At 38.3% G+C, this 26,344-nt stretch overlaps 2 protein-coding genes across 4 annotated transcripts; both read right to left on the bottom strand.

The window, feature by feature from the left end:
* Window positions 1–6,285: 6,285 nt before the first annotated feature.
* LOC112176559 (probable protein arginine N-methyltransferase 6) lies at window positions 6,286–8,439 on the bottom strand. 3 transcript variants are annotated; one of them, XM_040510127.1, is made up of 5 exons: window positions 8,102–8,439; window positions 7,084–7,118; window positions 6,949–6,986; window positions 6,705–6,782; window positions 6,286–6,468 (listed from the first exon to the last, which is right to left on the bottom strand). In XM_040510127.1, the coding sequence occupies exons 1-5, from the start codon at window positions 8,206–8,208 to the stop codon at window positions 6,361–6,363; spliced, it is 366 nt and encodes a 121-aa protein (XP_040366061.1). In that variant the 5' UTR covers window positions 8,209–8,439; the 3' UTR covers window positions 6,286–6,360. The 3 variants fall into 3 exon arrangements, with proteins under 3 accessions (XP_040366061.1, XP_040366060.1, XP_040366062.1); XM_040510126.1 differs by having other exon boundaries at window positions 6,286–6,782; XM_040510128.1 differs by lacking the exon at window positions 7,084–7,118 and having other exon boundaries at window positions 6,286–6,782; window positions 6,949–6,990.
* Window positions 8,440–23,467: 15,028 nt separating this feature from the next.
* LOC112179271 (phospholipase A1-Ibeta2, chloroplastic) lies at window positions 23,468–25,227 on the bottom strand. The gene has a single exon (XM_024317639.2). The coding sequence runs from the start codon at window positions 25,169–25,171 to the stop codon at window positions 23,549–23,551; it is 1,623 nt and encodes a 540-aa protein (XP_024173407.1). The 5' UTR covers window positions 25,172–25,227; the 3' UTR covers window positions 23,468–23,548.
* Window positions 25,228–26,344: the final 1,117 nt, after the last annotated feature.

Below are 26,344 nucleotides of genomic sequence, written 5' to 3'. Positions count from 1 at the left end.
TTGTGGTCCGGCATACTAAAGAGTTTCGTTGCCTTCAGCCCTTTCTCTTTTTAACCTGCTGCTGGAAACCTGAATTTCCATGGTCAGTTTGCTGCCCTATGCCTTATCAGTTTCCATGATATCTGTTACTCTCTTCTACATTTGATTTGGGAGAAGTTTAGGTACGCTAAGCCTATTATTGGTCCTTAAACTTACAAACTAAGTCTCTAAGTTGGCTTGATTTTCTGAGAACAGTAGAACACCTTGGAATTAGCAGAGATGTTTGATTCCCTATAGAATCCTTTGGAAACAAATTTGAGAGAGACAATTCAGAACAATAAAATGAAAGCTAGCAGTTCGCCACATAAAGTCACAACAATTTTCTCTCTCAACTATTTGTTTCTGAAGAATTCTGTATCATCTGCTAATTCCAAGGTGTTCTGTCAAGCAATAGGGTAGCCTTAACCTAGTAACTTCGAGTTGTCTTACAGTATGATGACACAAACTTCTATCCCTAACCCTTATCAAACCAAAACTTTATGTAAAGTTAGAGAAGGGCAAGACTACAATAGTAAATATTTATGATGATATTTAAGGCATGCAAATCTCTGCTAACTACAATTCTGAAACAACTGTATAGGTTTCGATGTCATGTTAGAGAATGTTCTTGGAGTTGCTATAACTATACTCTAAAAGAATGAAAAGTTCCATAATATCCTAATTTCCTGAGAGAAATTGCTTGTTGCTAGAGGTGATGCATGTTTCGACTTCAAAGCAAAGTAAGCAATCCCTGGTGCTTTTACTACTAATCTGCTGCTGCCAGTAATATGTTTCTTTTACATTATTTTCTACCATATTTTGTTTATAAAACTTTACAGTTTGACATGCATGTATTGTGCTCACAACAGATCTTTGTTTTCTGTTATTTTGGATGATTGGTATGTTTGGCTTCACTGTAAGAAAACTGCGTATGGTTTTTGGAGGTCTATGGTTACAGTGAATCAGATCTTTCAATTACTTGTCCGTTCATTGTTTTCAAATTCCTGTCTTGCAGTAACCGTGATAATTTTGACGTATGCTGTCATTGTTTTCAAATTCCTGTCAGTTTGACATGCATGTATTGCTGAAATGGTACAGTTGCATTTGTTGGGAAAAACAAAATGGTGCAGTTGCATCTGTTGATGATTTTTCCCAATACATAATGAACAAAAGTAAAAATGACCACATATTTTGTTGGTTTTTATGAGATATTGAAGAAAGCTAAAGAGTCCCTACAAAGAAAGTTCCATAGTTAACTTTCCGATACTGGTGGTTCAAGTGTCAAATTAGTCATCTCACGAGTGTAAATCAATGGTCCATAAAGTAAAACATGTTGTATTTAAGCATTGGCCAATGCTATAGCTAGGAGCGTGCTTAGTTTGTCCCCTAATTTCATAATGCAATAAAATAATAAAAACATAGTACTCATGAGCTATGGAAAGTTTGAAATTAATCACGAGATGTTAATTGGCTCCTATAGTTAGAAAATGTTATACATCCGTAACTAATTAAACAATAATTATTACCTCGACAGTACTTACCTTGGAAAACCTAGGCCATTGTGGCCTGTATTTACTATTTAGCAATTAATCGACAATCTCTCTTTCTGTTTTGGGACGAGGGGTTTTGATTTATTTCTCTCTCTTTTGATCTTGTTATTTTCTTTTTCATTCTTCATTTGAATAAAAGAAAAATCTTTAATAAAATGTTTTAATAAGCTTGTTATGATTAATTTTGTGGCTAAAGCTTACTAATATTCTCAACCAAAGCAGAAAGGCAAGGTACAAATTGATACATGTGAGAGCCTGTTGACAAAGGACATGCATAATATGATTAATATCCATTACGAGGAAATCAGTGCTTCACTTAGTCAGTTAGTTGACATATTTGACATATTATAATTTAACATATTTTGTTGATTTATCTTTCTTACACATATTGTGTGATTTTACCTGTTATATATTGTTGCCAAAATAGAATTTCCCAATTGGTATATATGTAATCCGAGTAGTTTTCATCTCAATTGGAGATAGGTGGCTTCCTTTATATGGATAGAAAGCTCTCTGAGTCTACTTTCTATTCTGTGAAGTCTCACTTACTTATCTATTTCTGAATTTGAGATATGGGTATTTGAAGATAGAAAGGTCATTGTTGGAAGTTTTCTGCACTCACTAATTTTTGTTCACTCGGGTTGGTTGAACTTCTTGCACTCAATTCTTCAATGGAGAGTAATATATGGGTAGTCGTGTGGTATGATGGATGTGGTCAAGGCCATTTGCTTAATGGAGGACTCTTTTCCTTATTCTTTGAAGTGATTGTTCTGTGACCCATTGCTCAAGGACATTTATGTTCTAAATGCAGTCGATCTTTTTATGAGCACCTTGAGCTATTATGGAGCATATGTTAAGGAAGTCAAGGCCTTGTGCCTTGAGGTTGGTGTCTCATATTTGTCTTCTCCGAAGGTCATGAGCAATGGAGGTCTACAAAGGGAGTTTTCCGTATCTTTTCTTCGCATTTAGATTTTCATTTTCATAGTTGATTTTTGTGCCTTCACCCGAACTTCACTCTCATGCCTAAATCCAACACGGATTTTAGCCTTCGAGCTCACTTTACAACATTGAGGACAATATTGGTTTTATGTGTGGGGGTGAGGGCTCGGGCGCCTATGAAAAAAAAAATTAGTTTAGCTTTTTGTAATTATATTTTAGTGGTTAATGCCTTTTTCCAACCCCAATGACAAGACATGGACTTAACTTGTTATGATTGTGGATAGATTAAGCATGATCTAGGATTTTGAATTTGTTTTGTGATTGAGTGTATATGTGATCTATGCTTGATTATATGTGTGCATATAGCCTATGTTAGGTTCGTTCATAATAGTTAGAGAAGCATATAGATTATTCGATTAACTTGCATGCCTTATTTGTGAGCTTTTGTGCCTTTATCTATAGTGTATGCATCGTTCATTCACTTATTCTTTCATGTGTGTACAATTTCATGACATTGTGTATCTAGAACTTACTTGAGACATCTCGAAGCTACTTTTAGCTTCCGACGGGATAGAAAGGATTGAGGCAATTAGGCTTAATACCACCATGGCCAAAGAAGCATGTGCCCAAAAATATTTACCACTAGATTGCCACTTTGAGCCTATTTATATATTTAGCCTTTTATTCATTTGCACCACAAATCCCTACCTAGCCTATACACTTTTATCTTACCATTCCTTAGTAGTTGGTGAAGTGATTCGAGAGAATGACTTTATGTTTGAGTGCTTCAAAAGAAAAGAAAAAATCAAAAGTGCAAGGTTACAAAAGAATAAGTGTGGGGTGAGCGATTTTGTTTACAAAGGACAGTTTCGGAAAAAAAAAAGTTTGAAAAGAAAAAGAAAGAAAAAAGAAAGGGTGAAAAAAAAGAAAGAGAAAGTCAAATAGAAGAAATTCCAAAAATAGAAAGAAGGTAAAGTATTGTACATAGTATAGCGTGAGTTGCATATTGGGTTTTAGAGTGAGTGAGTTAGCATTCGAAAGCAAAAGTCATATATCTTTACAAGAGAGAGTTGCTTCACCGATTTCCTTGGACTTTGTTTATCCTTATCCTTCATTTCTATTAGCCATTTGCCCTTAACCCCATTACAACCAAATAAAAGACCTCTTGATCTTGAATGTTGTGAGCTACCTAGCGGAGATGAGATCGAGGAGCAAGCATATGACAGCGCATGTTGTGAAATTGCTTTTGAGTGAAACACATATAGCCCATAAACACTTGAGAGGTAATATTTAGTGAACCTATGTGAGTTTAGTGGGTTATGTCGGGTCTTCTATATGCTTATTTGATTATGGTGGATTAATTTGACACATGGTCAACACATGCATATACTTGAGCATCTATTGCATGTGCATCTTAATTGCCTTACAAATTCAAAAATCTTATGTTGTGCTTACATCTTTTTCATGGTCATCTACATAATTAGTTCTCTGAGGGTTATGGTTGGAAAGGCTAATACTACACTTCCTTTATGTTTGTGAGTTAATAGATTTTCGGATTATGTTTACATTTAGTTTGCTTGGGGACAAGCAAAGTTCAAGTGTGGGGGTTTGATTACGTTCTAAACACTAGAATTAAGCTAATCTCCAAAGTAATTATTATGTAATTAATCTATTTTTATTTATATTGTAGTGAATAAGCGAAGTTGTGGATTTCGGAAGAAATTGTGCGAAATTGAAGCAAAATGGGGCTTCCGACAAAATGACGCAAAATCAACTAATTGACCATTAGGTCAACCAAGTCAACTTGGCTCAATAGCAAGAAGTCCGAGACCCAAGACCAAAGAAGCACACAAGGGAAGACCCAAGCCCATTTGTATTACATCTTTGTATTCAAAATCTCAAATTCAAAATCGATGTAATGACAATAATAATTAGTGGACCACACACCTCACACACATCACACATGTGGGTGAAGATATTTATTTGTGTTCACACGAGGCACACACTCACTTACACTTTTACCCTCCTGTTTTTTTTATATTTTCCAAAATGTTTTCTAATCTTCTAATTCTCTATATTTTTATTAGGTTGTTTTAGTTTTTTCATTTTATCCATTTTCTACTTGTTTTTGAGCCCTTAGATCTAGGGTACAAGTGCAATCTTGACCCATGAACCCAAGGGGTATTTAAACACTTTTGCACACACATTTCACAAGCTTAATTAAGACCCATTTTTCTACACCCTAGGACTTTTGGCCGAATTTAGGGTTTCTCTCCTCTCATCTTCCTCCATTTTCCATACTTTCTTTAGTTTTATTTTAGGAATTTGAAGGATTACTCACCCAAAACTTCAATGATTCATCAAAGGCTTCTACCTCTGTAAGATTCAAGACTTGGGTAATTGTGGGAGTTGTAATTCAAGGATAGTCATGCTAGCTTTCTAGCTATTTGTGGCTACCCTTGTTTTCTCCTACACTTCTATACTCTTTTCTCTTTGAATTTTGTAATCTTGATGTCTATGATTATGGGTTGTGAGTAATTTCCTTGTTGGGGGTTAGGGTTGTGTGCCATAGCCCAAATTTTGTGTAAAAGATGTTTAATTTAATGTAATTATGCAATTTTCATATGATGGATGCTTATATATATTTTTGTTGGGTTAAAATGCATGTCTAGGAGCCTAGTCAACTCTAGGGTGTATATTTTGAGCATGTCTAGGACGAAGTTAGAGGCTTGACCCCCTCTAATTCCTAACCTAGAAACCTTCAATTTCGTATTCGAGGGGTTATAAGCATGGTGATTTACACCCGTTGCATGCAGGCGGGTTGCTTAGTAGTTTAATTCCTCAATCTCTAGGCCTCTTGATGTGAATTAGGGACCCTTGAACCGGGTCTAATTTATGTCAAGTGAGTTCTTATGACCCTTGAACCGGAGTAGAAATACCATGAAAGGGAATTTCGGTCCTTGAGCTTTGAACCGCCTTGGATACGACTACCACCAAAATAGGAGATTTACATCTACATTAGATTAGCTTCCGACACATGAAATTTGGTGGAGGAACCTCCCTAGCACCCGAAATTCCCATCTATTTTGTTTACACTTCTATTAATTTCTTTGCATTTTTATTAATTGCTTTACATTTTCTTACATTTTTGTTAATCTAAAGTCAACTCTCAAATTGAACTCTTCGACTCATTTGTGCATATTCACCACTAGGCTCTTAGTTTTGATTAGGCTTTTGGTGCAAACTAAAGTCGAGCATTTCTAAGGCTTGGTGCCTTAGATTAGCATTTTTTATTTGTTTTATTTTCTTTTATTTGCTTGGTGACTGTAGTTCCGACTACCCAAGGATTGTGGGCTAGCCACTAATCCCCGTGTTACGATAATTTTGGGCTTAATACTTCCCTATCTTAACACGATTCGTACGCTTGCGAGAGTATATGCATCAAGTCACTCAGCAATCACAATAACCATATGTCCATTTTCTGAGTCGTTCTTATGAACTCAAAAAGTCCACCTCGTCCTTCAAGAAATAAGGGGGAATCTGGAATCAAACTCCACATTGCGACTGGCAAGTGTGGCATGCATAGCTATGAAACATGCAACATGAATTCCAGTTTAAGATGAAAGCTGTATATTGAATAGGGTTTAAACTATTGATTCAGCAACCTCATTCAGTATCTATGGGCAAAGATATATATTGAATAAACAATTATATTCAATGGATTTGCTTTCACAAACAAGGATATAAGAAGGAAAGGAACTCGCAAAACCCTCGACACATCGCAAAAAAGCATCCTCTTTACAGACCCAACAAACCAAATCCATGTAATTCCAAACATTTTCACAACTGATTATCATGTTAGTAAGTAAGGTGTGTACTCACTATCAATTCCATAAACATTCTGCCAGAAATCAATGCTTTCACTATATCTATCAACATGTGTGAAAGGTGCTATGTACAACTGCAAGCATTCAACGACAAAATCAGCATTACAGAACCAAATTCATTTAGCATCTAATGTTGTACAAAAATATATAGACGAAGCTGCATACTCTAGTTGATAATCCACAAGTTAACAACATATGAGGTTGAAATGATTGTCAATTCAATGACATTAAAGCAGCAACCGTGTATAGATCTCATAACTAAAGATGTACTGTCACAATAATTGAAAGACCAAAGAGATAAAGAAAATACCATTGCATTTGAAGGAAGTATAACACCTCCAGGTTTTAGCCAGCGATCTCTCGCTGTAATGACACTTCCAACCACTCTCTGTGTTGAAAAGTAAGCATGTCAACAAAATAATTTCGAACCATATATGCCCATGATATAATTCAGAGGCACAATTATAAACTAGCAGTAATTATACATGTATAAAATTATGATAATAATTTTATCAGTTCCTGATGAAAATAATCGAATACAACACAGAACATACCTCATTTCCTGTTTTATCAGTTCTCTTTATCTCAACAACTTCCTAACAGGACAATAAAATATATTCAATCTAAAGGCAATTAAACTAAAAAAATGGCTACCAAGTAAGAGTGTCTACTGCAAGCTCCTGACATACTTTTAATTGCAATGCTCCAATTTCCTTCTTTATCCCTTTAGCAAATGGGGAAGGAAAAGTAAATACTAGGATCAAAATGTTGCCAGCACATACCCATTTGTTCTGATAGAGCACTATCATAAAGCCAATTAAACAATTTGCAATACAATATCCAATATGTATTGTGGTCTTGTCATCACAACCCTCCAATTCATATAGTCTAATTCTTTTGTTAGAGAAGTCTTCTGCAACGAGATAGTCTACAAGTATAATTTACTATAATATGAATCTAGAAGCATGTTTGCTCCAACAAGACAAAGAAGTTATTTAAATAAAATTTATGAAAGCAAGTTGTATATACAAGACGAGAAGTTAATGGAAAATTAGATTCCTTTCTCTGGCCAACTCTACATAAAACAAAGGGTAGTTGAAGTTAGAAATCAATCCAGCTGGGTATGACATTGGCTCATACAAGACAATAGGAATTGGCTCAATTTGTGAACTAATGTATCAATCAAGCTATGAAAATAAATCTTTAAGGCTATTTGGTTCACACCTGCCACCGCCCCACTTGTAGGTAACGAATTAGAAAGCAGAATACTAATGCAAGCAGTGAGAAACAAAACAGAGATTAACACTAATAGAGCAAATCAAAGAATCAAACTCACAGTATAAACTCTACTTCAGACCATGTTCACTGTCATGTGGATCATAACTGGGAATCATATTTGGAAAAACAGGAAACACAAAGCTAATAAAGGAAGGAAAACTACAATCATAGTCACCATTTTTCCGGTCACCAAACAACCTCTAAGGACTGAAAAAGCATCAAATTCCAAGCACAAAATCAAACAAACAGTAGCAAAATCACAAATTTACAAGCCATTGCGAGCGAAATTTTAATAGAAACAAACAGAACTACATGATCTTTAATTGTTCTTTCCATCATGATGGAATAGCAGCCTCTTCTCTAATATCACACAGAAAGACAACTTTATGCATATAAGAAGTAATGTAAGGCTTAAGAAACTCCAATTACCTGTGAAGGAACAGGTGCTTGGCTTCTTTTGCCAGCTTGCATTTGGACATAGTACTCCTTGAACTCAACCTAGCAATTTCTACCAAGATCCACCATGTCCTCTTCATCACGCTGCAAAAGAAAATAGTTTTCTTATAGGCCAATATCACTTAAATAACTGGTTTCGACAACCATACACACATATGGATCTCTTTTAATTGTGCACAGAATCCCTGAAATCAACCCCATTTCCGCAGTTTCCGATCACAACCTCCCTAAAACCAATCAATCTCCACAAAATCCAAAACGCAAATTCAAGACAAATTGAAGAAAACCAAACCCTAAAGATCGGATTTTGAAACTGAACAGATTAGGGGAAGTCAAAAATTGAGAGAAATATGAAGTAGATATTGTTAGCTGTAGTAATTAGTCTTCCGGTTAATTAGTGATGTTAATTAGTCTTCTGTTACGTCAAGTTAGTTAGTTAGTTTCCATTTTCATAGATGCTTGACGCATGGCGTTCATCTATACATCCATTTCTTGTATAAATAGACACAACTCCTCGATTTGTAACGATGTGAATCATTTTATATAACAAACTCAGATATTTTACTTAAGAGATTTCTTTCTTCTCTCTGAAGCAAATACTCAAACTTTCATGGTACTAGAGGCCAGGTTGATCGGTGACCTCAATCTTTCAGCTATTTCTCAGTGATTCAAGTACAGATTCAAGCTTCTATACACTCAATTTTGTTCATTCTCAAGTTTCAGCAGCAACAGATATGTTCTTCATCTTCAATCAGATTTTTCCTTTTGTTATTTTGTTGAAATTTTCTTCCGATTTGCATCATCGAAGCTCAGATCTACTATAATTAGTACACGATTTCAGTATTGGAAGCTAGTTTTCATTATCAAGTTCAGAAACTCAGATTTGTTCAAGATTCACTAAGTTTGGTTGACAATCATTACTGCTTTACATCCTTGGAGCTCAGATCTGTTATAATCAGTGTTCTATTTCACTATTAGTAGCTATTTGCTTGTACAAGATCAGAGAAGTATTAGTTTTGCTCAAACCCTAGCTCATTTGTTAAAGATTTGCTACTGCGTATATCTCAAGGCTCGGATTGTTACAATTTGTGTTTGCTTTCACTACTGAAGACTTTACTTAGTCACAAACTCATGCTAGTGTAAATCTGTTGAAAGTTGAAACCTCAATTCTTGTACCAAGCTTTACTTCAATTATAGTCATGACTACTACTCAGGCCACACAAACCACTGTGTATTTGCCTAATATTCTACTGGATGAGACAAACTACCCAACTTGGTTGTTTAGACTTGAGTCTTTTCTCAAAGGCCAGAATCTTTATGGCTTTGTGGATGGAACTATTAGATGTCCACCACAATTTGTACTTGATTCAGATGGAGTCACAAATGTTATCAACTCTGCATATGTTGCTTGGAAAACTCAGGATCAAAGTATAGTCAATATACTTGGACAAACACTTAGTCCTCTTGCTATGTCCTGTGCTGTTGGCAGTAAGTCTGCTGCTGAAATGTGGGCAAACCTCAAACTCAAGTTTGCTGCTCCTAATCGCCAAAATATTCTACAGCTGAAGTCTAATCTCCAGGGCTTAAAGAAAGGGTCAGATAATATAGAAACCTACCTGGATAAAGTCAAGGCAGCTAGAGATGCACTAGAAACTGTTGGTGTGTTTCTTGATGATGAAGACATTGTGGTTGTAGTTCTGAGAGGATTACCTTCTGAATATGCTGCAATCAAGACAGTTATTAGAGCTCATGTGACTTGTACTATGGGAGAATTGAAAACATTGCTCAAAGCTGCTGAGGTTGATATTGAGAATGAAATGCAGTCCAGCTCCACACTGAATCTCACTACTATGCTAGCTAAAAATCAAGCATCACCCTCAAGTGCTCCTGGTTCATCCACAATTTCACTTCAATCTACAAGTGCTTCCAGCTCCCTCACCATTACACATCAGTCTCCTAATATTAATGTGCCTCCTGGATTTAGTCCTTTACCCCAGACTACTCAAGCTCAGCAATCTGCTGTTACTCCACAATCTCCATATATTCCCATACCTGCACTTCCATATGGTTTTTCTCCATATACACCCTATGCCATGATGGATATTGCTTTTCCAATGGCTGGATTCTATGCAGGAAGAGGTCGAAATAACATCTTTACTGGTGGTAGGGGCAATGGTGCTGGAAGAGATGGTTTCTTCAACAATAGGAACAACAATTTTTTTGGTGGAAATGGTTTTCACAGAAACAATGGAAATTTCAACAATGGGAATTTCAACAGAAATAACAACAACAATGTTGATGGCACATCTATTACTTGTCAACTCTGTGGCAAGGTTGGACATGGTGCAAAGACTTGCAGGTCTCTCAACAATTTCAATCCTGGAGGTGCTTCAAGCTCAAATGTTGAATGCCAATATTGTGGAAGAGATAATCACACTGCTGATAGGTGCTATTATATCATTGGTTTTCCTGGTCAACAACAGCAACAACAACAACAGAATGAAGAGATCCAGGCCATGCTTGCTACAACAACTCCACCTAGTCCACCACACTTCTGGCTTGCAGACTCTAGTGCTATGAACCATATGACCAGTGAAGTTCAGCTCCTCAATAACATTGCACCATACAATGCTACTGATTCAGTTCAAGTTGGTAATGGTAACTATCTCAAGATTACACATACTGGTGATGCCATGCTTGGTAGACTTAAATTGAACAGTATTTTACTTATACCTGAACTTGCTGCACATTTGCTTTCTATATATAAGTTATGCAAGCAAAATAACTGCTCCGTTTGGTTCGATGAATTCATGTGTGTTATACAGGACAAGGTGCTGGGCAAAATATTGTACCAAGGACTGAGTAAACAAGGCTTGTATCCGATACCATTTGACTTACCTCTTCAATTACAGAAACTTTCAAGTGCATCTACTTCAACTCAGATTTCTTCCAAAGCATCTTCAGCTTTTCTTGGCAGGATTGTCAAACACTCTCTTTGGCATAAAAGATTTGGTCATCCATCAAATGAGGTTGTCAGCCAAATGCTGAATAAAGGCAACATTGTTAGTAAGCCAGATAATAGCTCTATGTGTGAAGATTGTCTTTTCGGAAAATTTCAGAAACTTCCCTTTCCCTCATCACAAACAAAGTGTTTAGCTCCTTTTGAAATTGTTCATTCAGATGTTTGGGGGCCATCACCTCATGTTTCCATTGATGGTTTTAAATACTTTGTACTGTTCATAGACGATTGTACTCGGTATACTTGGATTTTTCCCATGAAGAATAAAAGTGAAGTGTTTTCATACTTCCAATCTCTGTGTGCATTTGTCAAAAATCAGTTCACAACCACTATTAAAACCTTGAGATCTGATGGTGGTGGTGAATACATTGGTGTTAATTTCAAAGTTTTTTGAATCAAAATGGCATACTACATCAGATTTCTTGTCTCTACACTCCTGAACAAAATGGCATCTCAGAAAGGAAAAATAGACATGTGAGAGAAACAACAGTAACTCTGATGCAAACTGTATCTTTACCTCCCATGTTTTGGTATCATGCATGTGCTTTGGCCACATATCTCATCAACAGAATGCCTACAACAGTGAACAATATGGAATCACCTTTTGCAAAACTCTATCACACTCAGCCTTCTTTGGAGTTGTTGAGAGTGTTTGGTTGTGCATGTTATCCACTACTGACACCATGTAGAAGTGACAAGCTGCAATCAAAGACTGCAAAGTGTATCTTTCTGGGGTTTGCTACTGGCTACAAGGGGTATATTTGTAATCATTTGAGCACAAAGAAATGTATTATTTCCAGGCATGTATTTTTTGATGAAGATTCTTTTCCTTTTTCTCAAGTGACTCAACATTTGTCCAGCTCTCAATCTTCAAGTGATTTGCAAAGATCATCATCATCCAAGTTTTCACTATCAATGGCACAGCCTTATCTTCCTCAATCTCAGTCTTTTACTCAGTCTATTTTGCCCACACCTGTCCACCATACATCACCAGCTACTGTGAACACTCATACAGGTCCATCTCCTAACTCTATCACTTCTTCACAATTTGATAACTCTTATTCAGAACATAATGCATCCTCTGATGGTTTACCTAATTTTCTCCCCATGCGTGTTCTCAACTCTTCCTGTGAGCTGGGTTCCATTCCACCTGTTACCAGTCCCATACTATCTTCTGAAGCTTGTAATGCTACTAGCCCTTTACCTCCTTTTAGTCCAACTACTCATACTCTGATTCAGTTTGAAGAAGCAAATGGCAATCTTAATGTTAGTACTCAGCCTGGAATTGGTATTGAAATGGTCTTGGATTGTCCTAATCACACTTCAAGCTACAACAGTAATATCTCATATTCAAATATTATGCATCTTGTTGAAGGTTTGACTAATGCTGTTGTCAATGATCATAGCATGCTCACCAGGGGTAAGAGAGGAGTTATACAGAAGAAATTTTTTTTATCTATACTCACTGAACCAAGTACAGACCCTGCAGATTTTGAACCATGTAGCTATAAGGCTGCTTTAAAAATTCCAGCTTGGAAGCAGGCTATGCAGGAGGAATATAATGCTCTTATGCATCAGAATACCTGGACTCTTGTGCCCTTACCTCCTGATAAAAATCTAGTTTCATGCAAATGGATTTTTAAAATTCAGAGAAATTCAGATGGATCAATTGCAAGACATAAGGCTCGATTAGTTGCTAGAGGGTTCAGTCAAGAATATGGAGTGGATTTTGAAGAGACTTTCTCCCCAGTAGTAAGACATACTACAGTTAGACTCATTCTTTGCTTGGCTGCTAACTCTAGTTGGAAGCTTCATCAAATGGATGTTAAAAATGCCTTCTTGCATGGCATTCTTAATGAAGAAGTCTATACGTCTCAGCCTAGTGGCTTTGAAAATGGATCATCCTTAGTGTGCAAACTTCACAAATCTATATATGGCCTTAAACAGGCCCCCAGAGCATGGAATGAGAGATTTACCAATTTCTTACCTTCAATCGGCTTTAAGAACTCCTATGCTGATCCATCTTTGTTTGTCAAAACTTCTGGTACTGCTAGAGTTTATCTCTTGTTATATGTGGATGATATTATTCTTACAGGAGATAGTGAAGATCTTATCTCAGAAGTTAAGGTTGCTCTTCAATCTGAGTTTGATATGAAAGATTTAGGTGACTTACATTTCTTTCTAGGATTGGAAATCAAGTACTTGCAAACTGGTATTTTTATGTCTCAACACAAGTATGCCAGAGATCTTATTCACAAGGCTCGTATGGATGCTTGTCATTCTCATATCACCCTTTGTCAGTCAGGTGTTAAGCTCCTTAAGGATTCTGGTAGTCTACTTCAACAATCTGATATCACTCATTTTCGAAGCTTGGTTGGTTGTCTACAATATTTAACCTTTACTCGACCAGATATAGCATATAGTGTGAATTCTATATGCCAATTCTTACATTCTCCTACCGAAGAACATTTATATGCTGCCAAGAGAGTTTTGAGATATGTCAAAGGCACTATAGATCATGGCATTCTTTTCAGGAAGTTTGATATGTTTTCCTCCAAATTCAATCCTGTGCAAGCTACACTGTAGGCTTATTGTGATGCAGATTGGGCAGGTGATCCCAATGACAGAAAATCTACAACAAGTTTTGTTATTCTCCTTAACAATTCCCCTATATCTTGGTGTAGCAAGAAACAGAATGTTGTCTCTCATTCTTCCACTGAGGCTGAGTATCGAAGCATGGCTGATACCACTTCTGAACTTCAATGGCTTATTAATCTGCTTCATGATCTACATGTTGATTTAGCTTCCACTCCAGTTCTTCACTGTGACAATATTTTAGCTCTTGCTCTTGCTTAAAATCCAGTCCATCATTCCAAGCTGAAACATGTTGAAGTTGATGTGCATTTCACAAGGGAAAAAGTAAAGGCTTAGTCTATGCGGGTTCAATTTGTTTCTACTCATGATCAACTTGCTGATGTTTTTACAAAAGGCCTATGTTCTCCTCAACATACCTATCTTTGCAGCAGCTTGATGATTGTTCCCCCTCATCAAGCTGAGGAGAGGTGTTAGCTGTAGTAATTAGTCTTCCGGTTAATTAGTGATGTTAATTAGTCTTCTGTTAAGTCAAGTTAGTTAGTTAGTTTGCATTTGCATAGATGCTTGACGCGTGGCGTTCATCTATACATCCATTTCTTGTATAAATAGACACAGCTCCTCGATCCGTAACGATGTGAATCATTTTATATAACAAACTCAGATATTTTACTCAAGAGATTTCTTTCTTCTCTCTGAAGCAAATACTCAAACTTTCAGATACCTGGTTGGAGACCTCTGAGAGCACCTCCGTTTTGAGGAATTGAGCCAAGCTCTCATCCTCGTCCTCTGATATCATCATGCCGGTGGCCAGAGATTGAAAAACCTGTAAAGCTCTTCAAAGCTGAGGCCACTAGCATGCTCCAAAACCTTCCACGTCTTGTCGGTGCATTTCGGATCCACCACCACTCTGTGCCTGAACGCCTCTATCTAGAAATTCCTCTTCTTTTGGTTACTCATCGATTCTCCAATTTAGTTCCTCTGATTAGAAAAATCTCATAAAACCTAGGTGTCAATATTTGCCTGAAATCCAAGGCCTTTTCCCCTTGCTTGTCGTAATCAATGACCCAATGGAGGAATTCACCTTATAGGGCAGACTCTGGAAGTAGATCGAGGTGGCCGAGATATTCTTACTGCCGGAGGTGTAATAACCATGTTCAAGTGACCGCCGGATGGGAGCCTATGATGCGGTCGTGGAGCTAGAACACGGCGGTGTAGTAGCGGTTTCCGGGCATGCCTTCAGATCGACGGAGAGGATGACGACCTCTTGGATTATGGTCGGTGATGACCTTGAGGGGCTAGTACCGGAGATGGTGAGGGAGAACAGCCTCTGCCATGACGATGTCAAGCAGTCAATTGGTTAGAGAGACTAGTTTTGGTTTGAAGGTGAGGCATGAGCAAAGAGTGAGGGTTTGGAAGAGTAAAGTTTTGGTTTTGGGGAGACGTTGTCGAGAGAGTGAGGAGCTTTAGGTTTTGGTTTTGGGTCTGTGTCGAGAGAGAGTAAGGCGCTATCGAGAAAGTGAGGAATGAGCTTTGGGTTGTTTTTTTCTTTTTTTTACTCAAGTGTTGGGATTTCAAGCCTGGTTTATATCAATTTGGACAAACCCTATCAATAAGCACTCGCACATACATGTGGGAAACTTGCCGCTCAATTTTTCTAGGATCATACAACGGTTTTGTCTTAAAACGTCTTCTGAATTCGTTCATAATTCCATATCAGATGACAGATTTTATAAAAAAGACGTTCAAAAAAAATAAAAATCAATCAGACGACGGAAAACTATGATGCGTCGTCTGATTCAATTTTTGTAGTAGTGTAAACAACTCAAATATTACAACTAGTTTTTTGTGAGTCGAACTCATAACCTCTCACTTGTAAATGAAAGAATATGCCACTAAATCAAATGGTATTGGACGTACGGTTGATCACATTGATGGTTCAAGTACCAAAATCTAGGATCCACAAGAAATATATAAAGAGTCTATTTGTATTCAATTTGACATCTTTACACTTAATTAAGATTTCTCATGTCTTTCGTGAAGCAAATGGTGTAGCTAATAGATTAGCCCACCTTACTAGTTCAAACTATCTTAATGATGTACGGTTAGAGGAGGCTCTTGTTATTATTCAGGATGTCATCTATGAGGATTTTTGTAATTGCACTCGAGGTCAAGGCCCTATGTTCCCCTCGCTGCATTTTTTTAATATAATAAGTCAGACATGAGGATGTGCCTCCCAGCTTGGCTGGGTTCCAAACCCCTTTAATATATATATATATATATATATATATATATATATATATAAAGAGTCTATTTGTATTCAATTTGGATTAAACCAATTCAGAAATAAATAAAAAAACCAACATATGTACCTCAACTAATTGAAGGAGACTACTTGTAATTTTTATAACATTAAACCAACTAACCAAAGCAAGTTGTTAAACTTCAATGAATTTGTGGGTTAAGCTTCAGTAATTAATTTTCATATTATGCACTCTAATGGAAGATTATTTAAGAGTTAAATACTGTTTACTCCCTATATTTATAGGGTTTCGTCGTTTCAGTCCCTGACCTTCGAATTTCACCTAAAAACTCCACGAACTCTCAATTTCCTTCCAATTGGTGTCTGCCGTCAAGCCTCCGTCAAAGATTCCGTTATCTTGCTGATGTGGCAGTCGTTTAACTCTAAAATATCTATTTTACCCTCACTTTAAAAAAAAAAAAAAAAATTATATATATTTTTTCTTTTTTCTCTTTACCTCCTCTTCCAACGGAGCCCCAATCTAGTAGAGAAATTTTGATAAATAACCATATTTGGCTCCTAAATTGACTTTTGACCTACAATTTAGAAAAGAATGAAAAATGACCTTCTCTGGTAGAGAAAAGACATAAGTACCCTTAATCAACCACCAACTGTTGAAGCCTCATCTTTTTCCGGATCCCCATCCAGTTTCTGCGTTTGATTGTCTATTGGGAGGATGAGGATGTAACGCTAGCACAAAGGAGGTGAAATGGTAGAGGAAGAAGCTGAACAAGGAGAGGGAGTTTACGGAGGTTTATGGAGGGCCAAAGTGGAAAAACTTGGTTAGGAAGTTGGTGCATATTGCAGGCGGTGTAGGAAGCAAAAAGATGGATTGTGCAAGGAAAAGAAGCCGAAGAATAGGTTCAAGTATGATATGAATAGCTATAATCTCAATCTTGATGACGGCAGTGAAGGTAGAGATGGGGAGAATCCAGTTGCTGACAGCTCCTTCGACTTTGATTTCTCAGCACTCAGCAGGATCCGTTTGTTGATGTACCGAGTACATATATGCTTCTATAAAATCTGAAGGTTAGATTAATTAGAGTTAGGCTGGCTGTCATTCTTTATTTTCTTTATTTGGTAAGTGATTGTGTTCTGCATCATACAGAACAGTATGTAGTATATTCTCAGTTGTAAATTTTGGGTGAAAATTTCAAAATGAAATTAAGGGCATGCCCGTTTTGGATGCATGCAAGGCTCTTGAATTTGATGACAGTGAGAAGCAGAAGTTCTACACAATTATTTCATTTAGTAATGTTCACAATGAAATCATCGAGCTCAAGGAATTGACTAGCTATTTTAATGATCCAGTGGTTTTTTTCTCACAATGACTTGATTCCTAAAAATATAATGGCTAATGACGAAGAAGAGACTCTACTTCATATATTTTGAGTATGGATCATACAATTACAGAGGCTTTGACATTGGGAATCACTTCAATGAATATGCAGGCTATGATTGTGACTACAACTTATACCCAAGTACTTAAGGATGAACAATATATTTCTTCAGGCATTATTTGGGACCTGATAAACCATAGGAGGTATCGGACAAAGATCTTGAAGCTCTCTATGTTGAGATCAATACATATTGAGTTTTATGGGGAATAATCTGGGCAAAGATTTCTCCAATCAAGTTTGATTATGTCAATTATTTCTTCTTGCGATACAATGAATACAAAAAGTGGAAGGAAAGGTGCTTATCATTGGCAAGATCATTCCTCTCACGATCGCATAGTTTATAGAATGTAGGGTATTTATGTCTTTTGACACTTGAAAAAGGTTAGAATCCAACTACTTTTTGAAGTGGGTTATAAATCAATTCAAAGTCTTTTTTTTTAATCGAAAAAGGTCAACCCGATTTTATAATTCAGTAAGCAGTACCAAACGACACACCCCTATGGAGTCGTTAATAAAGAGTCGTCATTTAGGACTTACAGAGACCCTATTCTAAGAAAATAGAAAACTCCACAATCCAGAGTACACCCACATTTTAGGAAATTCACACACCGTTATTCTAACAAAACCTAAGTACTCAGAAGTTTTTTAAAAAATTTCAACCAAGCACTAGATTTTGCTACCCAAATTAATATTAAAAATTACTAGTAGTCATAGCTTCCTTAAAAGAATAAGGAAGGATGACTAAACTTAAAACATAAAAGAAAATAAAGAAAAGAACCCTACGGGCCTTTTGGCTCCAAAGCAACCCAGTCCAGTTCTAGCCCAATAACAAATATGGAGTCCAACAATCCAAGGTTGCAGAAACCCTAAAAGACTCCATCAAGGTTACCTCCTAGCTGCCGCCTCCACTTGGACCGCCGTCGCAGTAGTTTTCGCCGGGAGAACCTCCGCCATCGCAGAAACACTTACACAAGCCGCCAAAACCAGACAAATCAATTCAAGGTCTTAAAAGAGGCTATTTTCTAAATTTCTCAATCTAGTACTAGAGCTTCCCTCCATCACTATCACTAAACCCATATTTCATTTATGTTCTTCCTTACCTACTCAAAACCCCCAATTTCATATCTCTCTCCGGACATGACGGCGACTCTGTGTCTCAAGGCCACTCCCTCTTCCATTCTCTCGCTCTCTCTCACCTCCCAAACACCACGACCACCTCCTCTCTTTCCCCAAAACCCGCATCCCCAAATTCGCCAGCGTCACCATGTCTTCATCCCCTGTCGTCGAGCACGTCATCCTCTGCACCGATCCTCCCTCTTCGCTTTCAGTCATCAGGTCAACGCCGCAGCGATCTCCTATTTGCTGCAGATCTCCATTGATCTCGCGAGGCTCGTCCTCGATACCCTAGCATCGGTTCTTCATTTGGAGTCGGACCCACTCGTCCAGGCCAAGCCTGACATCGTGGATGAGGTTGGAGTCGATGTGCATGATCTGGTTGTTCCTCTACATCAAGAAATTGTCGCCCAGAATGCACAAGGCTTCTGTCGTCGTTGCCGATGTTTGGCCCTCCACCTCAGCTTTCGACAGGATATTTGTCGGCTTTGTCGTTGTTGCAGGTGATGATTTGTGCCGAAATTGATTGCTTTTTTACTTTGGGGTGGTGGATTGTGCAATGTTGCTGCGCTTAATTGGACTGGTGAATTTGGGAAGATAAGTTTCAGGCAAATTGAATTGTGTTTGCTGAGATTAGTACTTTTTTGTTGTTGTTGGTTTGAAATGTAGGGTAAAATTTTATTAATTCGACACATAACATGTCGATTTATGGGTCTGCCGAATTTCGAATTGAGCCGGGTACTTTGCACCATCAATCAGTTTCTTCTGATTCTTTGAAAAATAGTTTGGATAAGTTTTTATTGATTTTTTTTATGTTTTTCTTACCTTTTTGTCTGATTATTTTATGAAGGTCATGGTAAATAGGGTGGTTGGCATATGTTTTCGGATGATTCTGGTCATGGGTATGCATATTCTCGGTCCAGTGAGAAGAGGATGAGAGCTTCCGAATAATAGATGGAGATAAACAGAGGAGAGGAGAGCTGTGGAAGAAGAAGGTAAAAAGGGGAGGAATTTTTTTTTTTTTAAAGTGAGGGTAAAATAGACATTTCGGCGTAAAACGACCGCCACGTCAGCAAGATAACGGAATCTTTGACGGAGGCTTGACTGCAGGGACCAATTGGGAGGAAATTGAGAGTTCGAGGAGTTTTTAAGTGAAATTCGAAGGTAAGAAACTGAAACAACGAAACCCTATAAGTATAAGGAGTAAGCAATATTTAACTCATTATTTAATGCTCTCAACGAGTCAGCATCAATGGTTTTACATTCGCTCACTTACAAGGCTGGCAACTCTAAAGAAGTCTTCATACCCGTTATTCTTCCCTACTACCACCATATGGAAGTAGGATTCCAATTCCAGGAATGATCATGCAGAAGCCTCAAGGTTGTATTATGTAACAAGGTTGCAATTAAGTTGAAACAATCCTTGGCCATCTCTACATACCATCCTTAGGATTAAGCGGAAGCTATTTAGTAGCATTAGTTTCATGAAATGGGGCTCCTAATTATACACACAATTCCACTGTAAGTATTTCTATCAAGATCAAATTTCTTGAGAAAGATAATTTGGAACAAATGCACATATGAAACCAACACTAATCAGTACATTACTATAGCATATATGCAGTACGTACGTATTACTTGACATTTGTGGCAAAGTGAATCCGTGTGCAGTCATAGTTAACATTAGGAGTTTCAGTATTGAGCAGAAGCCCCCTTGCATTATGCTACTTATTTTAATTTTAAGTTGAACATACCTTCGAATGAGCAGATGGCTGAGAATGAGGCTAGGATTGTTTCGTGAAATGGGATTCTAGCTAGGAATGTCATAACTCATACAAATTCCTGTGGTAAGTGTTTGAATCAACATTCAGACTCCTTTTGGAAAAGACAATAGGAACAATACACTGAAGGCCATCATTTACCACAAAACTGTAAACACAGGCGATTAGTTACTACTCCACCTACAGTTTTGCTATAAGAACGTTTATGTACATGCAAAGTTTTATATCATTGTGTCATATTTGTGTTCGTATCAAGTAATTATTAATCTTAATCTATTAAACAAAGGAAAAGAAGGCAAAGCCCGAAATCCGGCTTGGGGCTGAGCCTCCCAATTAAGTTGGGTTTCAAACTCCATTAAAAAAAAAAAAAAACAAAGGAAAATGAGACAAAGCCCAGAACTCTTGAAGTAATACAAAGTGTCTTTAAATCAAATATAACCAAATTTACTCTTCTACAGGCAATAAGAACTGTTATGCCCAGCCTTTTATGCATTTTGGGGCCTTCTCTTAAGTGGGCCTTTCATCACCAAATGCAAATGGAAATCTTTTGGGCCTGCCGGACCAAAGAAAAATAGTTAACACATGGCAATATCATGATAATAACGTAAAACAAAAACATGTTGCTGAATATCATGGTTCTTATGTGATAGTAAGATTTAAGATAGCTATAATCCTCAATTTTAGTTCAGTAGTTACATCCCAATGATCCCATGGAACCAAAAAGAATCCATTTGTTTATTTTTAACACAAAACACATCAACTTAATAATAATTCTCTCTGTTATTGGATTTATATCCAATGGTAGTTGAGCATTATTTTCTTGGTCAATAACTGACCAGGTGAACACCACTGTTAACGGGTTGTTGAGGTGTTTTGTTTTCCACCATTGGATGTAAATCTAAGGGTTGTTGAGTATAAATTTTTTGGTCAACAATTGACCAGGTGAACACCACTGGTTCACAATTGCTAGTTAAATGCAATTTTTTTTCTTTCTCAATCACTCACTTTAAATGAATGAGTTATTGCAAGAATTTTTTACATTTACTTTTTTGGTAGAACGCGCCCCACGCGCGAGCGAAAAAGAAAAAACAAAAGGAGAGTTTTCTCTCCCGGCCGTACGCCGGTGGCTCCCCCGCCGCTGCGTTATGGCCTGGGAGGGGAGTTTTGTTTCTGCGTAGTAATGGGGTCCATGGCAGCGGCGAGGCTCCGGGTTGGTGGATAGGTTGTCGGCTCCGGGTGTAGTCGGATCGATCTCGATCTGCTACCCCGATTCATGGAGGTTTTACGGCTGTGGTGCAGCGACGGATCTTGGGGCTCCAGCAGTGCTCTCTTTCGCCACCATCTCTGCGTGTTGGGCTGTGGTTGTCCTGATCTAGATGCGATGGTGCTGATCCCGGAAGGGACCTGCCCGATCTCGTTTTTGGATCTGTGGGGGTTGTCAGCCTAGTACTAGGGTGGTTTTTTGTGGCGTGTCAGGGCGGGGCTGCGGCGAAGGGTTTCGGCATGATGCTGTTTTGATGCGTGATGATGGCCTGGTGGCGTTGGCGTTGCTGGCGGTCGGTGGATCTGCTGGTTGTGCTTGGCCATGGCTGGGAGGGGTGGTCTTTGGGCTGAGCCTGATTCTTGGGCCTCTCTGATGTTTTTAGTTTTTGTGTTCTATTGTTATTTTTTGGTTGTTAGTTTTTGGTGGTTGTTTTGGTAAGAATAAGTCCCTCCTCTTGTGAGCGAGGGTTAGGGTTTTAGTCTGGTCTGCTGGCGGTGCTTTCTGGCTATCAATGTGTCGATGAATCACCCTTACACGTGGTCTGGCTGTTTTGGACACGGTGTCTGAACGGGTGAAAACAGTTCATCGTTTATGTTAATGGTGAGGTTGTACCGCCATAGTTAGATTTGGTTAAGAGTTAAGGTTGGTTAGGGGTTGGGTCTTTTTGACTCATGTAAGTCACTAGTGGTGATGGTCCCGTAACGTTGGTTTTGATGATATTGTAACCTGTATGGTTATTTGGTTATTAATAGAAGGTAGTACTTTTCTCAAAAGAAAAAAATGAATGAGTTATTGCAAGAATTTTTTACATTTACTTTTTTTTCTATTGGTAGTATGAGTCTTTTAAAATATGTTGATCTGAAACACTGACAAAAAAATTAAGTTGTCAAGTAATGACTAATCAGGTTATCGATCATATTCTCAGTAGATCGAGGAGAAGACTCTGTGAGTCTTACAATCAAACATCTCTCCTTGTCCAGTGCCCATTTATTTTAACTTTCGGGGCAAGTGTACAGTTAATTTACTTTGCATTCTTTCTTGGTTCAAATGTCACTGCTTCTCTTGGAATTCACTACTTCATATGGTAGATAAGAAAGTTTGAATATCTGCAGCTGTGTAAATGAAAATGAGAAAAGTACCAAATGGTTGATGCAGGGTTGGGGATGTTTGTTTTTGAAAACAATTAATAGTGGTGCAGTTTGTGTAGGGGTTTTACTCAGCTTACTTGAGCTGGGTACGTATACTCTTAATTAAATTTTAGTTTGATGGTTAAAGAATATCAGATCATTGCACGTAGAATTTGTGGTGAGTTGACATATTTTTGCTATTTTATCTTGTCTTCACATATAGGGTGTAATTCATTTTTTTTTATTGTTACTAAAATGGAACGGTATCTGCATTTTAATAATTATTGCTTTAAAATGTCATTATCCGTTTACACAATCAACAAAAAACAAAAAAAACAAAGTATTTGTTGAACTTTTGTCAGATAATGGTGGAAATTAAAAAGCTGCAACCATCATATATCATCCAGATTTTGTATCTACTCCAATTCCAAATGGGGTCTAATTGGTGAGTGTCAATTGTTAAATGGATCATCAAATCATGCTTCTCATTTTGTGCTCCACTTTGTGTGGATGTAATCGTCGACTTATGTTTGTCCAAATGAAATGAAGAATGAAATTGAAACTCTCAAAGAATCTACAAAGTGGTTTCCTCAAGGAGTCTGTCAGAAACCTTCTCAATTTTATTTTCTTGCTATCGTTCCATATGCGACTATTCCTTTATAACAATCCATATTGGGAGTTGAGATAATTGAAATGTTTTGACAAACTGTATGTTATAGAACCATATAATGAAAGCCACTATTTCACAATAAAAACCACAACACATAAGCTTATTATTTGACTTGAAGAGTATATATGTGCAAAGTTTTTATTGGTTTGGCATTAAGCAGAGGGACTAGGCAAACAACTAGCCATAAATCCCTCTCTTTCAAGATTTAAACTACTCAAGTTGTTTGCCTTACTGATATACAATTTTTTCACATTAGATCCTTGATCTTGAAGCAACCTTACTAAACTCCTCTTAGCATTCTTTCTAAAAGGACAGTTAGACGCCAAGAACCCATCCACCAAATGCAAGTATGCCTCCAAGTCATGGCAGCAAGCCACATCAGCGTTGGGCTTCAAGTAGGGTGACATTTTTGTGTCGACCCTCAACTCTGTTCCCACGTGGGCGTAGGCCAAGGGCAGATTCTTGTCAAGCATGTCTCCGAATTTCGAGTTCTTGAGCTTCTCTTCTAGCGCTCCTTCCCCAATGAAGATGCCCGGAACCCTTGTGATCAAGTCTTGGGAGTTCACGATCCGCAAGACCTTCACGTTCTTTGCTTCCATTCGGTTTGCGAAGCCTCTGTTTCCTACTCGGGGTCCTCCAAAAGAGAACACCGCCACGGGCGGCATATCCTCAGCGCAAGTTTTAAGCTCGTCACCAACTAAGAGGGCGATGGCTGCGCCAAGGCTGTGGCCCGTGACGGTTATGCTCAGTTGCTCACCTTTGTACAACTCCTTCAATCTTTTGATTTCTTCGACCACGGACTCTGATAGACTCGGCACGTGGGCGCCGGGTGTCTTGTAGAGGCTTTGGAACCCGCACTCGACCTTTGCCTGTGCTTCCTCTCCACCCTCTTCGGTGGGGGGCATTTGAATGAGTTGGGCCCTCATGTTTTCGGCCCACTCGAGACACGTGGAGGTTCCGCGGAGGGCGATGACTATGTCTCGTCGTCCCATCCGAGCAATCTCCCGCCTGTCGTCGCAGACCGCCACATACCCGATCCAGCTCGACCGCTGGGTCATCCACCCGAGATCTGGGGCCACATCATCGACCCAGTCAGGCAACCCAACTGCTGACGTCGCATAAAGACTTTTGGTTACCTTATATGACCTATCAGGCAAGGCCACGTTACGTGGCATCTGAGTTTCCTCCACCGACATAGCCGGATTCGAGTGAAATGATTGGTAAGCCGCCTGGATGAACTCACCGTACCTGACGACCTCTCGCCGGAGATTCTCATCAAGAGGGTCAAGTAGTCCGGCCCAGTTTTTGCTACCGTGATACTCCCTCCACTTGGAGCTCAAACTATTCCGGGGAGAATACTCTGCTGTCTTGGACAGAAGCCTCCGGAGGGTCTTTAAATGCCTCGGAGACATTTCCTCCGCCGCTGCCTTCACCTGCGGCCAAAGCCTGGCGAGACTGAGCCCTTCTAGAAATCCCTTTCCCTTGTTTTCCGTAGGCCTTTTTGTTTTCCGATCTTCAATCCCGGGTTGCGGGTCTAGCTGGGGAGGTTGGGGTGGAGCCGACTTTGGGAGCAGCTTGTCGAGATTGGCGAGAGACAACTCAGTTTTTGAGATTGAGGTTGCAGCCGATGACTTAATAGTAAGACAATTCGAGGCAGAAGCTGAATAGGAACAAGAAGACGGAGTTCTTGTTAAGGGGTTCAACGGTGACGTGTAGTTCTTGAAGCTCCGGTTTGTCGCCTGAAACAGGTTCACGCTCTGAGACCCAACTAGCATCGTGAAATCGACGTGACCGGTTGAAGAGAGAGAGAGAGAGAGGGAGAGAGTATATTCAAGTCAGATATTAGTGGGATTGAAAAGATCAACTAGGGTATATATAAACTGGAGCGTTCGAAAATGGGCAGGGATTGGTGTATTACTACGGGATATGCCATTCTAATTAGGTCTGACTTTGTTGTAAAAAAATAGTATTGACCTTTTCTCAATTACGTAATTTAAAAAAGAGGGCATTTACGTGGATTCGTGTTTCGGGTGTACGAAAAGAAATGGTTCATAAATGTCTGCGACCAGGCAACGACGCTGTCTGCCTGTCTCCTTCACTTGGTGAGGGAACTAGGGCGTTCAATTGAGCTACGAGACTTCAAACTATTCGTAGCGTTTGACGATTATACCCTTTCTTGGTGTTGATTGGTTGACTAGACTATGTTTGGTTGAGGTGTGGACTTTCTTTGAGTTACGGTTATTTAAAATTGTGCTCTCTTCACATATGGATCTTCATTTGTCCGGACTTTTCTCTCTGTAAGTAGTTTAAGAGAATGCAGAAGGAAGGAGGAAGCAGCCAGTTCTTAGCATTTTCACAAGGCGGTAGTATTGGTAAACGTCTAAACGGTGTACGGACCAGGACCTTGAAGCAGCCAGGAGAACAGAAGAAGAGCAGGTTTGCACGTAGTTAATGGTGTGAACAGTAATCAAAGGGAGGAATCAGAAAATTTTCAACACAAAGAAAAAGACCTGGATGTGGGACTGGATTATTAGGTCTAATTAAATGGAGTGAACTATGTAAATGTAATATATAAACAAAAATGCAAGCTATTATCATTATTTGTTTTTATGTATCAAACAATTAAATCGGTTGTAATTTAGAGTAGTCTTTGTATATGCAAGTGATGCTAAGTGTACGACGCTTGTTGCTCAAATATAGTTTTTAGTGAAATAAAAACTCACATTATAAAACTATTTTCAAGTATTGATATGTGTCTTTTGGATTTCGAAATGCTAATTAGCAAATGAATTAATGTTGTAGGGAATAGATTATCTATATCTTTCTAAAAATGTGTTTATGATGAGGTTCCCTTAAATTTTTAATGCTCTTTTGCTAGCGGAACTAGGACTTCCTTTCCTGCCATGTAATATTTTCAATGGTCGTCCTGTTTTGACGAAATTTTTCTT

The sequence above is a fragment of the Rosa chinensis genome, chromosome 7, assembly GCF_002994745.2.
Source record: "Rosa chinensis cultivar Old Blush chromosome 7, RchiOBHm-V2, whole genome shotgun sequence".
Taxonomy (NCBI): Eukaryota; Viridiplantae; Streptophyta; class Magnoliopsida; order Rosales; family Rosaceae; genus Rosa; species Rosa chinensis.
This window is presented reverse-complemented; position numbering and strand designations above follow the sequence as displayed.

What these genes read in the sequence shown, in the direction of transcription:
- LOC112176559 (XM_040510126.1), bottom strand. Translation starts at nt 8,208, where the DNA reads ATGAAGAGGACATGGTGGATCTTGGTAGAAATTGCTAGGTTGAGTTCA. An exon ending in TTGGAGCATTGCAATTAAAA is followed by an intron (nt 6,987 to 7,083) that starts GTATGTCAGGAG and finishes CCTGTTAGGAAG; the next exon opens with TTGTTGAGATAAAGAGAACT. An exon ending in CTGATAAAACAGGAAATGAG is followed by an intron (nt 6,783 to 6,948) that starts GTATGTTCTGTG and finishes TTTTCAACACAG; the next exon opens with AGAGTGGTTGGAAGTGTCAT.
- LOC112179271 (XM_024317639.2), bottom strand. Translation starts at nt 25,171, where the DNA reads ATGCTAGTTGGGTCTCAGAGCGTGAACCTGTTTCAGGCGACAAACCGG.